This window comes from Anomalospiza imberbis, chromosome 18, assembly GCF_031753505.1.
Source record: "Anomalospiza imberbis isolate Cuckoo-Finch-1a 21T00152 chromosome 18, ASM3175350v1, whole genome shotgun sequence".
Lineage (NCBI taxonomy): Eukaryota > Metazoa > Chordata > Aves > Passeriformes > Viduidae > Anomalospiza > Anomalospiza imberbis.
This window is the reverse complement of record NC_089698.1, coordinates 4,163,704-4,179,909: the sequence shown is the minus strand read 5'-3', so window position 1 is coordinate 4,179,909 and position 16,206 is coordinate 4,163,704. Positions and strand designations below refer to the sequence as shown.

The window sequence follows — 16,206 nt, the reverse complement described above, 5'->3', positions numbered from 1 at the left end:
GGTGCTGCCACAGGAGCTGAGGCACCAGGAGCTGGAAGCAGATCTGTCCCTGCCCTGATCCAGGACCCCAGCACAGAGCACTTGGCACAGGGACAAGGCCTTGGGAAAACAGAGGGAGCAGGGGCTGTATGGGGCTTGTAAATCCTGGGTTTAACTCTCTTCAGAGATGGGAGCTCAAACTAAGCTGGGAGCCCCAGAACTCTGGATTGGGAAGAGCAGCTTCCCGCTGTTGTTTGAGACTCTGGAGCACAGCCTGTCCCTCAGCCAACACCGTTCTGGGGTCAGTGTTTGCTGTTGGCTCATCTAATTCACACATCCCTTGGCTGAGTCGACAGAGACACCGCTCCCTGCTCAGCTCAGCTTCCCGAAGATGGAGCCTCCCCACGGAGCTGTTCCTGGCTCCAGAGGTGGCTGTGAGTTGGATATGGGGAACCACAAGATAGGACTATGGAATGGCAGGAGCACGCCCAGGCTGCCGGTGAGTCCCTGGCTGGTTTGTTTTTGTTCTTGTTAGGATTGGAAATTGGTCCTTTTCGGAGTGGTTCCTCACAGCCCAGTGTTACATCCTGTTGTGATGTTGCCATGGCAAAACCAGGCAACATCTGGAGCAACACAAATTCTCTCTGGCGACTGGGGAGGGTTTATTTATAGCCTCGCTGACCAGAGGAGGTGCCTGAGCCTGGAGGTGCCGTGGGCACTGGGTGCCCTCCTGGCTGGGAACTGGGGTGGTGGGAAGGTGCAGGGTCCAGCTGTGCCCCTTGTCTCTCTCCCACGGAGGAGCTGCAGGTGCTCCAAAGCTGACCTCCTCAAGGGCCCTCTGATGGCAGGGTGGTTCCCTGGCAGCATTTCCCAGTTCCATGTGGAGCTGGGGTGTTGAGCAGGTACTCTAATGGTGGTTTTGGGTGAAAAGATGAGGTTTAGCAGGAGGGCGAGGCTGATTGTAGCACACAGAGAAGCTGCAGGAAGGACTCCAGGGGCTGTGGCTGCATTTCCATGCTGGCAGAGGAGAAGCTGCTGTCTGGCAGTGGCTCCCCATCTGCCTGCAGCCCCAGGTTGATGCCTCTGTGTCCATTCCTGCTGCGCCGTGGCTGAACGGCTGCTCTGGCCTCTGGAAAGGTGGAAATGTAAATATTTTTCTAAGCAGAAGCTGCGAGTCGGTGCTGCCAAGGCCAGAGGAGCCGGTTCCTGCAGCGGGCACAGGCTGAGCTGTGCTGCCGCTCAGGTTTGCTCCCGCCTCAGTGTATATTCCCTAAAAGTCTCTTCCTCCCTCTATTTGAAGGATGGGGCATCAGCAATGCTGCAGCAGCTGCCATTTCCTTTTATGCAGAGGGTTCAGGAGCAGAACCACATTGGTGCCATGTCAGAGCTCCGAGCAGCTCCCTGGAACATGGGATACAACGCCCAGGGCAGGTCCCAGGACATGGCTGTGTCCCTTCCACACCAACCCTGGGCTCTGCAGTCCCCACACAGGACAAACCCAAACCACCACAATATCCCCAAATTGTGAGGGTGAGAAGCCCAGAAGGAATTTGGTTTTGTCACGAGTGCTTGAGGGAAACACCTGGAATTATTGATCGGGTCACAGTGCAAATTTTGAGTGAGTTCATCCCATGGGAGAGGTGGCTTGGCTGTGAAATTCCTCACTCCTGCACCTGCCAGCACACCTTGCTCAGCATTTCTCTACCTGTCAGGACTGCTGCTGCCAGGTTCTCCTGCTGCTGTTGGCAGGAACCCAGCCACCAGCCCTGATCCCGCTGGGAATTGGTTGTGTTTGCTCTGGGCAGCCTCGGCAGGGATTTAAGACTTCCAGTGGAAACAAATGGGGTTTTGTCTGTGCAGAGCTGCACTGATAAAGAACAGTCCCAGCAAGGGGCCTGGCTGGCTCCAGGCTGATAAGGGCTGGGATAACCCTCATCCCTTGCTCCTTCCCCTCAGCAGTGGCTGGGATTCACTCCTGACATGGGACACAGGACGAGGTGGTGGCATCGTGACCATGGCCCAGGTGTCACCCACGCAGCTGCTGTGTGTCTATGGTGCTCAGAGGTTGTCTGGGTCCGTGAGGTCTCTGGATGAGGCCCTGCGAGATTTTCCAGCCTCATGGAATATCAGGAGCTGTCTTTGGGCTGGGGCCAGGCTGTGTTTGCCAACTCTTTAGGTGACACTGGGGTAACTCAGCCCCAACACTGCAGAGGTGCCTGTGCAGGCACTTCATTTGGGACGATCTAGGTGTTTTCCTGCATCCTGCCTCGGGATGCTTCCCGGCTCGGGGAACCATAAAAGGCAAAGCACAGGGGCAGCGGCTGGGCTGGGAGCTGCGGCTCACTGCAATGCCAGGCATCCCAGCTGTGTACAAACGGATTAGAGCCCTCCAGCTCTCCGGCTCCACCGCCATCCAGAGGGCTATCCAAAGGGAGCAACGTTCTGCTCTGAGGGTTATTTAGAGAAGTGCCCAATGCATTAATAGGGATTTTTGATAAGTTGTGTTTTGGAGTTTCCACAGGGAAAGTTGTGTCTGAGGCTGCTGTCGGGCTCCCGTGTTTATCTCGGGCAGCCGGTCTCTGTCACAGCAATTCCCTTTTCCATAACGTATTCCCGCAGATCATTCCAGCCGCTCCGGCTCTGCCCTGCGCGCTCTGTGCAGGCAGCGTCTCTCCCTCAAACTCTGGGACGCAGCCCAAGGCTGAGTGCTGCTTCCAAGGAAGGAGCACCGGGGGAGCTGCTCCGCGTCCGACGGGCGCGGGGCAGGGAGGAGGGAACAGTGCCAGGGGCATGGATGCGGGTTTCCATCTCTCCCTGGAACCCACAAGGAGCTGGCAGAGGTGATTCTGCCCAGACAGCCTGGCAGTAAATCCCTCTGGAAGCAGCAAAGTTGGAGGCAAGCCGGGATTGCTGCACAGGACTGTGGGGAGCTGTTGCTTGAGCAGGTTGGGGAAAGAAGAGAATCCCTGGAGAAGGATGCAGATGGGAAGCAAGTCCTGACTGTGAAGTGCCATGGACCAACAAATTAGCAGCTGGAGGGCGTTTTTCCCCTTATCCAGGTGGGATGTGTTTGGGTAGGGACCAGCGTGGCATCAGCTGTGCTGGGTGTGGTGTCAGAAGTGGCAGAGCACAGGCTCCGTTGTGCCAATGGGATGTTCCTCTCCGCTGGCCATGAGGCCAAGGAAAGCTGGTTCACATGACCCAGGCTCCGACGCTTCCAAGTGCCGCCGACTCCAGAGCAGAGCGAGGAGGAGGCGGTGCTGAAAGCCCGCCGAGACCCAAGGTGGGAAAAATCTTGGCCGGCCAGTCCCAAAGCATTTGGAACCAAGAATTATAGTGACAGAGCTCCCGGCCATGGAAGCCTCCACCTGGCAGTACCGTGGATATTTACGGGATGACACAAGTAAGGCGAGGGGCAGAGACTGCCCAGCTTCCCCGGGAGACTCTGCAGGGACCTGTGAGGATTATCCACTGCTGCAGCTCAGCCAGGAGGGCCTGGGACACAGCCGGGAGCGGGGGGACCGCCCCGACCTCCGGAGCGACACTGCAGGCCCTGCCAAGAGGTCAGAGATGAGCAGCAGCGGGCAGAGAGGGCAGTGGGGGCCGGCAGGGGAGCTGTGCCTGGAAGAGCATCCCGTGTCCAAAGGGTGCAGGAGAGGGCGGGAGGGAGAAGCCCCTCCAAAGGTGTATGAGCTGGAGGTGGTGCCCAGGCGGGTGGGCACGGGCAGGACAGTGAGGCCAGTGGTCTACAGGCTGGAGGAGAGCGAGTACCAGCGCCTCATCCAGGAGGCAGAAACGGAACCTGAGGAGGAATGGGAAGAGGCAGAGGACACGCTACCCTTGATTCAGGAGGGCTATGCAGGGGATGGGAAAGTGGCAAGCCCGAGCCTCAGCAGGATCAACTCCTTGGAAAGAGTCCTGAGGAGGCAGATGAGCCGCTCGGACTCGGAAAGCAGCGTGGAGGGCAGGCAAGTGACCAAACTGAGCCCCAAGGGCCCCTCGGAGGGGAACAAGCCAACTGTGCCCGTCAGGTCTGACAGCTTCGAGCGCAACGCCATCCTCATGGATTACATCCTGCAAAGCAAGCAGGAGGCAGGCACACCTGTATCCTACATCCCCAGGGACAGCAGCAGGGACAGCCTGAAGCAGGCACGGAGCTTTACCCCCCAGCCCGATGGAACACTTGACCTGTGCCAGAACGGCCAGGCCAGCGAGGAGGATCCAGCCAGGAAGCCCGAGCCAGACCAGCCGGTAGTGAAGAGCCTCGAGAGAATGGTCCCTGCGGTCACAAATTATCCCTCGGTGGCCAGAGACACCGGGAAGCTTTCAAGACAGAGCAGTAGCCAGCTCCCAGACAGCCGGGAGCAGCTCGGAGGTGAAGCTGATGAACTCGATTCCTACATCCCGAAAAGAACCCCCCCGGCCCCCCCTGTCAGGACCCACAGCAAGGAGAGCCTGGCTCTGAGTATGAGCAAGGCTGTGGCGCTGACGGAGGCGCTGCTGGAGCCCCTCGGCGATGAGGCCAAGGCTGGCAGGGAGCAGTGGGCAGCGGCGGGCACCGAGCTGCTCCCTGGAGGCAGGACTGCGGGAGGAGGGGGCTCGGAGGAGCCGGAGCGGAAGGGGAGGCAGAGTCAGGAGGATGAGAATGTGCTTAAAGTTGCCGATGCCAAGAAAACCTTCGAAAAGCCCAAGGCGTCGGAGGGGACGGCAGCAGCACCAGCGCCCAAAAAAGGTGAGGAGTGAGTAGTCCCGGCTCTGCCGTGGGGCTGGGGGGTCCTGGAGGTCGCAGTTCCAGGGCAGGTGGGAACACTGCCATGGATGGGAAAGAGCTGCCGGGAATAGCCGGGTGACGGATGGGATGTGCTCAGGGCACACGGAGTCTAAGGAGGCAGGATGGGAATCAGGCGTTGCTTCAAAGCCCTTCGTGCAGTGAAACTGTTTTGGGGAAAGATTTGTTTTGTCAGACTCCTGTGTAGGAATAAGTACAATTTACTGCTTCTCACAGCAGCTACAGTGCAGCAGTGTCCATAGGATGCATCCTCCCACTGCCATGTGGGATTACTTGCCTCTGTCTCTCCAGGCACTGGGTGAGCCAATGTAATTTTATTTTAGCTATAAAAACAGCAGCATTATTTTCTCTAAGTTCTTTTTCTCCTTCACTGTGACTTCACTGAATAAGCCATTCAGGAGAATGACATCAACTTGGAAACCCTTTCACCGAAAAAATGTGGAGAAGTGAACTCTGTTGAAATTCTCCTGGTAAAACAGCAGTTCTGCAAAAATAGGAGGGATAGAAATGAGTGTTTGTGTGAGAGTTTGGATCTTGCAAGGAGCCACCCGGCCCACGCTGCTCAACTCCCATCTTCTGTTCAGTGACAATCTGCAACTGTGCATTTCCTTATAAGGGAAAATAAGTGTTTTAAGGCACAGGAAATCTGTGGTGGCTTTGAACTGAGTTTGCTTAAAAACTAGGTGTGATCGGTTACTGTCGCGACAGAGCCGGAGCGTGAACGTGGCACAGTTTGTGCGTGTCAGGGATGACAAAACCCCTGCAGGGATGACATACAGCTCCTGTGCTCTCAGGAAGCAGCTGAGGACACGTTGCACGATGTAAAGAAATAGTGGTGGGAGGTATTTGTCACTGCAAGCACTGCCAGGCTCAGTGGCGGTATCTGAGTGTGGCTGTCTGGTGTCACTGGTACAGCTGAGCTGGAGCGTTCCCCTCAGCCACACCGGGCACTGGGAAGTTGGGTCAGCTCATCCTTCCCGGGATGGAAGGAGCAGGTCTGGCAGAAGAAGGAGGTGAGAAGGGATACAAGGAATCAGCTCCCTCCCCAGGGCAATACCAGCTGCAGCCCAATCCCTCCTGGCCAATTTTTACCTCCTTGTTCTCCAGAAGAAACAGGGAGGGAGGGCTGAGACAATATTTCAGTGCTGAACGGTGGAAATGTTGCAATAAAAAAAAAAAATCACAGACTCACGGAATTTTTCTGGCTGGGAGGGACCTCAAAGCCCATCTTGTCCAACCCCTGCATGGGCAGGGACACCTTCCACTGGAGCAGGAAGAAGAGCAGTGACAGCTTCCCATTTTGCTCTATCCATGACAGTCTGTTGGGGTTTTAAAAGCTGGGTTAAACATTGATCTTCCCAAATCTCAAACACAGACACCTCACCTGGATTTACCCTTATGTGTTTCCTTTCTTATATCTCTGATTTTTCCAGCACCTTTGGTCCAACCTGATCCTAGACAGCAGGGAGAGAAACAGAAGGAGATGGCAAAAGAATTCCAAAGTGGTTGAATAGTGAGGCTCTGTGATCAGTGCCCAGGAACCCAACACCCAGCCCTGGCTTCTTCCCTGCCTGCCTGATTTTTTTCCTGCTGTTCAGGATGATAGGAATTGTCAATCCCAGGATATTCATGTTGTAAATAAAATACAGCAGCTTGCTTGCTTGCTTTTTTTTCTTTTTCTATTTTTTTTTTTCAGTTCTGCTTTCTTATCTCTCTCCTCCTCGTTAATCATCCAGAGACAGCAACAAAGGAAATCCCATCTGTTGCAAGCAATTGCTTTGGGTTTATTTGGTGGCCCAACATTTTAATTAGGTATTGGGACCTACCTCCCCTTCACTGTAGAAATAGAACAGAAATTAAAATATATTTCACAATCTTGTCTAATGATGGAGAAAAATACATGAGGAAATAGATTAGCTTGAAATTAGAGGATTCTTTTTGCTGTAAAAGCTCATTTTTTGATGCCTTTCTTCCAGCTGAGTTGGGAGGGATGTGTCTGACACTGATATTGCTGCACAAAAGGTGTGAGAGTGGGGAGATGCAGTAATAGATGTGCTGGATGAAATCTATTGTAAATCATTAATAACAATAACATCAATTATTAATGCACATTCTGGCCTAATGTTCACTCATTCCTTATCCATCTCCAGCATCCTCCAGCCTTTGCAAGTGGCACAGGAGCGATGTCTGCACAGGCCCTAACTCACCCCAGTGGATTTTATTGCCCTTTGGGGAGGGGAGTTGTGAATGACCCCAATTCTGGGCTCTGGAAGTAGCACAGTGATGGTTCCACGTCACACAGAGCTGGGAATAAAGCTCAGGGGTGCTGGCTCCCAACCCTGTCCTTTAATCCATGTTTTCCTCTTTCCTTGCTGCCATACTCAGGCACTTCTCCCTTCCTGGCTGTTGTTTCAAAGCATCTGATGGAACATTTTGCTCTCCTTATCTTCATTCCCTAATTCTACAGCTCCCCTTTCTGGCCAAGGATTGAATAAGGCCAGTCCAAAGGGATTTTGCTCTCCCTGTCTCTCCAGACAAACCCTTTGCAGGAGCTGGGGAACACTTCCCTGGGCACAGCACATCCTCCCAGCCAGACACAGAATCGATTTTCCATTATCTAGAGCCCTTTCATGGTGGCTCTGAGAACAGTTTCATCTTGGCTGCTGCTCAACAGTTGATGAGCATGGAAATGTCTCTTAAAAAACAGGACTGGGAGTAGTTTCACAAAGCTGCCCCTGCCCATGCACATGGAGGAATCAAGGCAGAGAAAGTAAATTAATGCTGAGAGTAAATCTAATTCCACACAGGGAAAGTGGAGTGGGGAGGGTTTGTCACTGCAATCAGTTCAGATTTCAGAGAATCCCAGAATCCCAGAATGGTTTGGGTTGGAAGGGACTTTAAAGACCATCTTATTCCAACCCCCTGCTATGGGCAGGGAACATTTCCCTGCACTAAAAATCCCAATAATGTTCAGTGAAAGGTAAGATCACGTTCCTGATTTCAGCAGGAGCAGCTCTTCCCAATGCTGCTGGGCCTGGCCTTGATGGGATCCATAAATTATGGAAGCCTTAGAAGAAGAAATACAAAAATACTCAAATTTCATGTGGGAGAACCTAGTACTTCCTGGTAAATAAATATAATTATAAAGTAGTAGTAGTAGTAGTAATAATAATTAATCAAAAGGCTTCAGGAAATAAATGGATAAATAGGGACATAAAAGTCCTTGAAAAGCTGTATAACTTGGTTATGTGCAAACCCAGGGTTCAAGACTGTCCTGTCTGGCATATTTTGCTTGATTTAGAAGTTAAGCTGCAAAATAACAGGACTTTAAATTGCTGATCTCTCTAAACCCTCCCTAAGCCATTTCTCTCCATTCAGAATATATTTAGCAATGAGGATTTCAGCAAAATGAAATGTTTGCGACAAATCCATCCCTCCAGTGACCTTACTGCTCCCAAAAATGGGGTTTGCCACCCCTTCGGGATGGCTCAGAGACACCAAACTGAGGAAATTAATCAAAATTCCTCCTTTAAAAAAGGTGCCTCAGGTGTTTCTTTGCCTCCTCCAACTATAAACATGGCTTTGGTGGGGAAGGCTGTGGGACACACCTGATGTGGTCCTTGTGAATCAAATCAGGCTCATCCCTGGAGCAAAGCAGGGGGATTTATTGCAGGGATGGAATTGATGCATATTTGCAGGAGGCTAAATTTAGCAGCTGACATAAGTTTCAGAGGTGGAGTCTGTAGCCACGGTGCTGTTTCCGTATAAAGGATGTGAGATAGTTTGCAGCAATCCTGCAGTGATGTAGCTGAGGGGAAAAATGTGTGGGATGGCTAAAAGTGGATTTTTAAAAAAGAAATCCTGAATTTCTGCAATATGTGCTAAACAGGTGCTGGTAAAATGGGGCAAATTTTGGTGTGTTTTTCCTTGTAGCTGTAAGGGTTTGGTGTTTTTTCTATAGAAAAAATTAGGATTTGTGGCATATTTTGACATGTTGTTTCACTTGCAGCACTGTGGATAACATTTAAATTGTTTGTTAGGGTGGTTTTACTCATCTGAAGTGATGAAAATTAGTGGTTACAGCAGAATCAAAGAGCACATGTAAAACCTGAGCTGTTTCTTCTGTTTGTTGGAGAATTCAGCCTAAAATTCCTGTAATTTCTTCATCACTTTGTGATCTAAACAGCTCATTAATCCTAGACAAGATCTGGGTGTTCTTTGGAGTGTTTCCATCCAGCTGTTCTAGGAAGCTCTGGTAAAAATTCCACAGGTATTATTTCCACCTGAGTCCATCTTTAGCTATTCTTCCAGCACTGTGTCGAGCAAGAAATTTCCATCTCTGCAGGATCCACCCTTCCCAAGGCAGCTCTTGAGAGGATTAGGCTTCAATCAGATTTCTCAGGACGAATTTCACTTTTGTGTCCTCTGTGTGTCACTTTCTTTTCAGTTGGAGGCCAAAAGTCTTCTTTGGTTCCCCTTCTGAGCTGGTGGGCAGTGCTGGGTGCTGCTGCCTTCATTCTTATTTTCCAGTCCAAGCTAAAGCATTGCTTGGTACACGAATAAAATATCAGTTTTATAAAATTTAATCCCCCTCCACAGTTTTGAGACTTCTAATAAATTAAGGATGGGCAAGCAGGACTCTCAGCTCTATCACTGACTCATTCTGTGACCTTCAACACGTCATGTACGTACGTGGAAAATGTGAATCACAACCTAAATTCCCTAAACTCTGGGTTACCTGCAGCTCTGCTCCAAGGCTGCTTTCATTTTTCTTCTCTTTTAGCTTTAAAGGGATTGTTTGAGGGAGCAGGGTGGAGTAATTGTGCTGGGCTGGCTTTCAGAAATAAGCTATTGATTAATTTCAGGGTAATTGTTGTCATGGGCAAGGGTGCAGCCTCGCCACTCCAATCTCTGTGCGTATAATTTTTTTATCAAGGTGTTTGTTGCTCAGCAGGCGAGAGAGGTTTTCCTGCTTGTTGGATCAGCGGTTACATTTAGTGTCAAAGGTTAATAAATGCAGGATAACATTTGTTTAATCTGTAGCTACTGATGTTTCCATCAGCCGTGACAGACCAGGACAAATGTATCTCCCTGAGGTTTTCTCCGGGTTTTAACACCAGCTATCACTCAGAGGGGGTAATTCACGGTCCTGTCACAGCTCGTGGGGGAAGTGGAGGGCTCTCAGCTCAGCTCATCACGACACATATTCCTCCAAGCTCTGAAGGATTAGAAGAAGAGAGAAATTAGGGTGATGCTCCCCTGAAACGTCACCCCCGCTTAAGCACCAAACCACATGCAAATGAACGTGCAAACGTCGGCCCAAACGGATGAGGAAGCTCGAGGAGTTTTGGTTTTGGCCATGTATGGTAACACTGAGGGCCGTGGGCTCTGCCCGGGTGTTGTTCACCCTCCCCTCGGGCTCCCTGAGGCCGCAATGGCCCCGAGTGTGGCGGCGTCACCTGTGTGCAGCCAGGTGTGTGCAAAGTGCTCGCCTGACCCGTCACAACAGATACACACAGATGCAAACCTTACCCCTCGAAGCGCAGCATCCCCACATTGCCTTAGCGCAGTGGGGAGAGCCTCCGGCTCCAAACCTCTGCCCCGCGTGTCTCGCTGAAGTGCGGCTCTTCGCGGGGATCCAGCTCTGCAGTCTTTAGCAGGGGCTTTTGTCACCGTCCTTTTTTCACCACAGCCACTGTGACTTGGTGTGACAGTGTGTGGTGATGCGGTTGTTTTCTTGTGGAGCTACTGGTTCTCCTCAGCGTTGCCTCTGAGGACAGCAGGCTCATCTCACCCCTCAGGGCAATCAGGCCGATCCCTCAGGGAGGACATAAAGTTTCCCTCAGGGATGACATGACCGTTCCCTCAGGGAGGACACGATCAGTCCCGCAGCGATGTCAGGACCGTTCCCTCAGGGATGAGACGATCCGTGCCTCAGGGATGACATGATCGATCCCTCTGGGCACACACAGCCGATCCCTCAGGCATGAGATGACTGATCCCCAGGGAGGACATGGCCGGTTCCTCGGAGCGGAGAGGACCGGTCCCCAGGGAGGACATGGCCGATCCCTCAGGCATGAGAGGACCGGTCCCCAGGGAGGACACGGCCGGTCCCTCAGGCATGAGAGGACCGGTCCCCAGGGAGGACACGGCCGGTCCCTCAGGCATGAGAGGACCGGTCCCCAGGGAGGACACGGCCGGTCCCTCGGAGCGGAGAGGACCGGTCCCCAGGGAGGACATGGCCGATCCCTCAGGCATGAGAGGACCGGTCCCCAGGGAGGACACGGCCGGTCCCTCAGGCATGAGAGGACCGGTCCCCAGGGAGGACACGGCCGGTCCCTCGGAGCGGAGAGGACCGGTCCCCAGGGAGGACATGGCCGGTCCCTCGGAGCGGAGAGGACCGGTCCCCAGGGAGGACATGGCCGGTCCCTCGGAGCGGAGAGGACCGGTCCCCAGGGAGGACATGGCCGGTCCCTCGGCGCGGAGAGGACCGGTCCCCAGGGAGGACATGGCCGGTCCCCAGGGCGGACACGACCGACCCCTCAGGTCCCCCATGACCTCCCGCCCCTACTCGCCGCTGAGGGGCGGCGGGGCGGGGCCTGAGAGCGCGCGACCACGCGTGGTGGGGAGAACCGCGCGGCCATTGGCTGGCGGAGCCGTCACTCACCGCTTCGACCCGCCCCACCGAGAGAGGCTGGAGGGGCGGGGCCAGACCGGAGGGGGCGTGACATTAGTGGGCGTGGTCGCGGAGGGGGCGGGCCCCGCGGGCGCTCTGCCCCGCCCCGCCCCGCGGCGCTCAGTCGGGCGGCGGCGGCGGGCGGAGGAGGAGGCGGAGGCGGCGGCTCCGCCGTGCTGAGGAGCGGACGCGGGAGGCGGCTCGGGATCGCGGTGCGGCTCGGTGGCGGCTCGGGCGAGCGGGGAGAACTGGGTAGCACTGGCAAGCGAGGCTGCGGCTGGGCGGGCGGCGCGGTGCCCGCGGGAGGGCGCCGGGCAGGGCGGGGGTCCGGCCGGGCGGGCCCTTCCCGCGCGGGGCCGCCGAGCCCTCGGTGAGGCGGCGGCCGCTGTCAGCGCGGGGCCCGCGGCGGCAGCGCCCTCCCCGCACCGCCTCGGCCCCGGCCGCTCCCCGCTCCCTCCTTATTAGGCAGCGGCGCGGGGTCGCCGCCGCATCCGCATCCGGCCGGGGCCGCCGGGCAGGGCAAGCCCGGGGCGGGGCGGCGGCGCCGGGCGCTCCCGGCGCGCACCTGATGCCGCGGCGGGGACAGCGCTGGGGGGCTTTTGTTCGGCACGTTTTCCTGTTTGTTTTTTTTTTTTTTTCCCCCCTTCCTTTTTTTCTGCCCGGCGATGCAGCAGCCGCTCGGTGCCACCGGCGTGTGCCGCCCCCGGAGCGCCCGTCCCCGCCGTGCACCATGGCAGAGGACAAAAGATGAGCGCCCTGATGGGGGTTTAGTTTGGGTTTATTTTCCGCAGGTTCCTGTAGAGCAGGTCCTTGTCACGCCGTTATTAGGGGCTCTTTCGAGGCTGTGCAGATGTGTAGACTCCTGGGCTGTGTGACATGTCATTGAATCACCAGGGGATACCAGAATGGTTTGGGTTGGAAAGGACCTTAAGGACCATCTCATTCTGTTCCTTTGCCGTGAGCTGATGTCCCTGGGCTTTGTTTTCCTATGCAGGAAGCCACGTTGTTTAAGAGTGATATGCCAAAGGCTGAAATTGAAAGGCTGTGCTTTATGAAATTCCCACCGATTCCGTTAACAGCACAAGGGAAGATCTTGGACACATGGGCAGGTGTCCATCACCACCACACAGAGGTTCAGCTGTAGGACATTGTGATGCCTTAACTGACTGATTGCACAGGAGACAGCTCTAAAAAAAGGCAGTGAAAGGTGCCAGGAAACAAAAGTGAACCCGGTGGAAGCAGTTTTATTGTTGAAGATAAGTGAGATGCGTTAGGGTTGGGGATTTTTTAGCAGCTGGAATTGGTCTGAGCACGTCTGTTCGTGCAGATGTGCGTGGGGATTACTGGAGCAAGACCAAGGACGGTGGCAAAATCACAGAGAGATGTTCTGAACACACCAGGCTGCGGTTGATTTTTCAGTTCGCTGCTGAATTTCCCGATTTTGTTTTAATTTTAGGCCAGGCTGTTCCCAAATTACCTGGTGCCATCCTCTCCCTCTGTGTGCCTCCGTGGCACGCTCGAGGGAAGCTCTGGAGTGTGGGAAAATGGTGTGAACTGGCACAGCATGTCCTGGGAGAAGCGTGTTTGGATGTGGGGAAAGCAGCGGGTGTCGTGTGCGGGAGGCAGGAGAGGGTTTATTCCATTTTCATTTGAATAACGAGCATTGAATCATCTTTTCTGTCATGGTGGGGGGAACAATCCAGATGGCTGTGTGCTTGCAGGAAGGTTTTATTGCAGCTAATAGTGGTGTTTGCTAAGGACTGTGTACACAAAGGTAGAAAATCAAATACTTTTGTGGCAATGCCTGTTTATTTTGGGTATATGTGTTTTTCTGTGCTTTCGGTAGCCCCAGTAAGACCCGACACGCTCAGGGACACGTCAGGCAGCATTTGCTTGGTGTTTGTTTCAGTACAGCACTTCATAATAGTAATTTTTCAATGGTCACTTGTAGCCTTTTATCCAGATTGCTTTAATCAGCATTTGTGTTCTCTGTTGGCATTGCTCTGTCTTCTCCTGAGCTGTCTTTTCAAACATCATTGGATTTTTTCAAGTGAAATCTTCATGCTTATTGCATCTGTCACTTCTGGGATTCACTCCAAGCGAAAGGCAGGGATTCAGTTTAATGGCAATGAGGAGGAATGTGCAGAAGGGGGAAATATCAGCTCTTCCCTGGGTGATGCAGCACAGGGTGCCGAGCTCTGCCCTCGGTGACATCGTGGTGGCCACGTCCAACATCTGACTTTAACGACAGCCTCGTAAAATGCCTCATTAAACCAAAACGTTGTCTTGTGATGGGGAGGGAATTTATGCTCCTGGGTTTCATTTGGTGATTGATTCCGAGGAATATCCCTGGGATGCCAGCTTCCTATTCTGAAGACACGAGCAAAACACTTCCTGGCCTGAGTTTGCAGCTTGGTGAGGTCATCAGTGCACCACTCCCAGGGCCAGGAATGTCCTCTTGGGCAAGCTCACAGGCACATTTTCACTTGACTTTTAAAGTCTGGGTTGGTTTGTTTTGATTTTGTTTTACTGAGGTTTTTGTGATAATCTCAGCTCTTCTCCGAGGATGTGTTGGAACAGAAACTCACTGAGGATTTGAAGTGCCCCAGTTTAAGCCTTTGCAGGGCATAGTAACAAGAATTAAATGTCTGTGTTCTCCTCTAGCTTGCTCCCTGTAGTCTCCCCCACTTAATATTTTTGGGCTGGCATATTCTGGTGGGTAACTCTGAAACTGGTATGATTAGAAACTGCTTAGAGCTTCAGTTTAGGCAGCTTCTGGAGCCATGTGTGAAGAGTCAGGCTGCTGGTGGCTTGTGGCTGACAAGATGGGAACTGCTGAGTTTTTGTCACATTCTGCACAGTTGCAGGCGGTGGTGAACACCAAGTTAAAATGAAGCACAAAAAGGTTTTGGGCTTAGCTGAGTGACTCAGGAAAGCAGCAGTGAAAGTTCATTTTTCTGGATGTGTTTGCTCCACTTGGTTGGGAATGTTTACTGGGCCCTTTCTTTTTATCTGTTAATACGATTGCTTTGTTCTGCTTTTCCTCCTGTGAGTAACTGTGCAAAAAAATGGATTATTTGTTTCTTTTTGAGGTTATAATTGTTCAGTACATGACTTTTTGTGGCTTTTCTCATCTCAAACCACACATAGGCATGTGAAAAAGCAGCATGACACAGAACTGCTCAGCTGCTCCCAGGTTCCACTGGCAGCTTTGCAGGGCTTGTCCTTGGAGGAACAAATTGTCTGGAGAGGATCCTAATGGAAAATACCAGCCATTAGTTGTATCACTAGCCATTAGTTGTGTTCGTAGGGTTGTGTAGGGAATATAAATCCAATCAGAATTAATGGCTGGAGATAATGATATAGCTGGAAAATAGAAGGCTGTTGGGCAAGTGGATAGTTTTACTTTATTCCCCTCCCATGAAATTCCTGATGCCAGTAAGACAGGAGGGATCCCTTGGAGCAGACTCCTTCCTAAGGAGTCACAAAATGCTCCTCAAATGGAAGAGGATTTTGTGATGGAACATCCTGAAAACTTTAAAATCCTGCTCTGTAGGTCAGGAAATTGACAGAGAAATATTGAAGATGGTATCTGCTCCTGCCTCCAAAGGGAAAAACCTGTGGGTTTTGAAGGCTTCTGATGAGCCCATGGTGAATAGAAGAGATCTCCTTGGTCTGGAAGTGACAAAACATGGCCTTTTGGACCATTTCTCCTCTGTGCTGATGATTTAGAGGGAGAATCAAGTCAGAATCACCTGCACTAGGGAAAGGACAATTTCTTCAGCATGACCACTTTGTTTCTTCAACCCCACTGGCTTTGTCTCAGTCCATGTTTTGTTGGTGGTAACAATAAATGATGTCTAATCTGCTTTTTGCTGAGCCTGTGGTGACGTTTGAGGTCTGGCTCTTGGTGGGAGAAGTTGCAGTGACTCTGACATTGAGCTGGGCCTCTCAGCCCAGCATAATTAGGTTTGTCTTGTTTTCCTTTTTTAATAATTGAATTTGAAAGAGCAATGGAAATAAACCAGTGGTGGGATCTGACTTAAAGTGATTAAGGCTCAGCCTGATGTTGAGATGAGCTCACAGCTCTCCTTGGAGTGTTGCTGAGCTGTGCTTGAGGCCAAATGTTCCCCTTAGGAAGGACCAGGGCTTCCCTGTGGTTTTCCAGATTTTGGCTGCCATCTATGTAGGAACAAGCACATAGGTAATAATTCTTCTGAGTTGAATATTAAGGCACACTTCTGCATTTTTAGCAGATGTGTCTGAGTAGGATTTCCTAAAACTCCATGGGAATGATGTGCCTGAAACTACTCCTTGTTTGCATCTCTGTATGAACCTGGGCAGTGCATTGCACCTGCAGTTTCTGGTTTAAGTAATCCCTGGAAAATGGAGTTCAAATCACTCAGTTCTCAGTATTTGGAAATACGGGAACTTCCCCTCCCTCCCCCTGGTTCTGCATATAGTTGCCATAGAGACCGTGTTCCGGAGTCCTTGAAAATCCATTGTTTCTCCCAAATAAACATAAAAATCTGCAGTATTAAAGCAGCACATTTTGCATCATCCCATTCCTAAGCATTCCTTCATCAGGAGCTGTTGTGGCAGGACAAGAATCAATGGATTCAAACTGAAAGAGGGGAGATTTGACTTGGATTTAAGGAAGAAATTCTTCCCTGTGAGGGTGGTAAGGCCCTGGCATGGGGTGCCCAGAGCAGCCGTGGCTGCCCCATTCCTGGAAGTGTCCAAGGTCAGGTTGGACAGGGCT

The 16,206-nt window shown here is 52.3% G+C and overlaps 2 protein-coding genes across 2 annotated transcripts in view; both read left to right on the top strand.

Annotated features, from left to right (window-relative positions):
* Window positions 1-2,513: 2,513 nt before the first annotated feature.
* On the top strand, window positions 2,514-6,455 carry LOC137484622 (uncharacterized). The gene is made up of 2 exons (XM_068208610.1): window positions 2,514-4,711; window positions 6,202-6,455. The coding sequence occupies exons 1-2, from the start codon at window positions 3,334-3,336 to the stop codon at window positions 6,276-6,278; spliced, it is 1,455 nt and encodes a 484-aa protein (XP_068064711.1). The 5' UTR covers window positions 2,514-3,333; the 3' UTR covers window positions 6,279-6,455.
* Window positions 6,456-11,500: 5,045 nt separating this feature from the next.
* The window catches only part of CORO1C (coronin 1C), a 41,254-nt gene continuing 36,548 nt past the window's right edge, over window positions 11,501-16,206 (top strand). The window contains exon 1 of the mRNA XM_068208611.1: window positions 11,501-11,656. The gene's annotated coding sequence lies outside the window, so the exon portion shown is untranslated. The remainder of the gene's footprint in view (window positions 11,657-16,206) is intronic.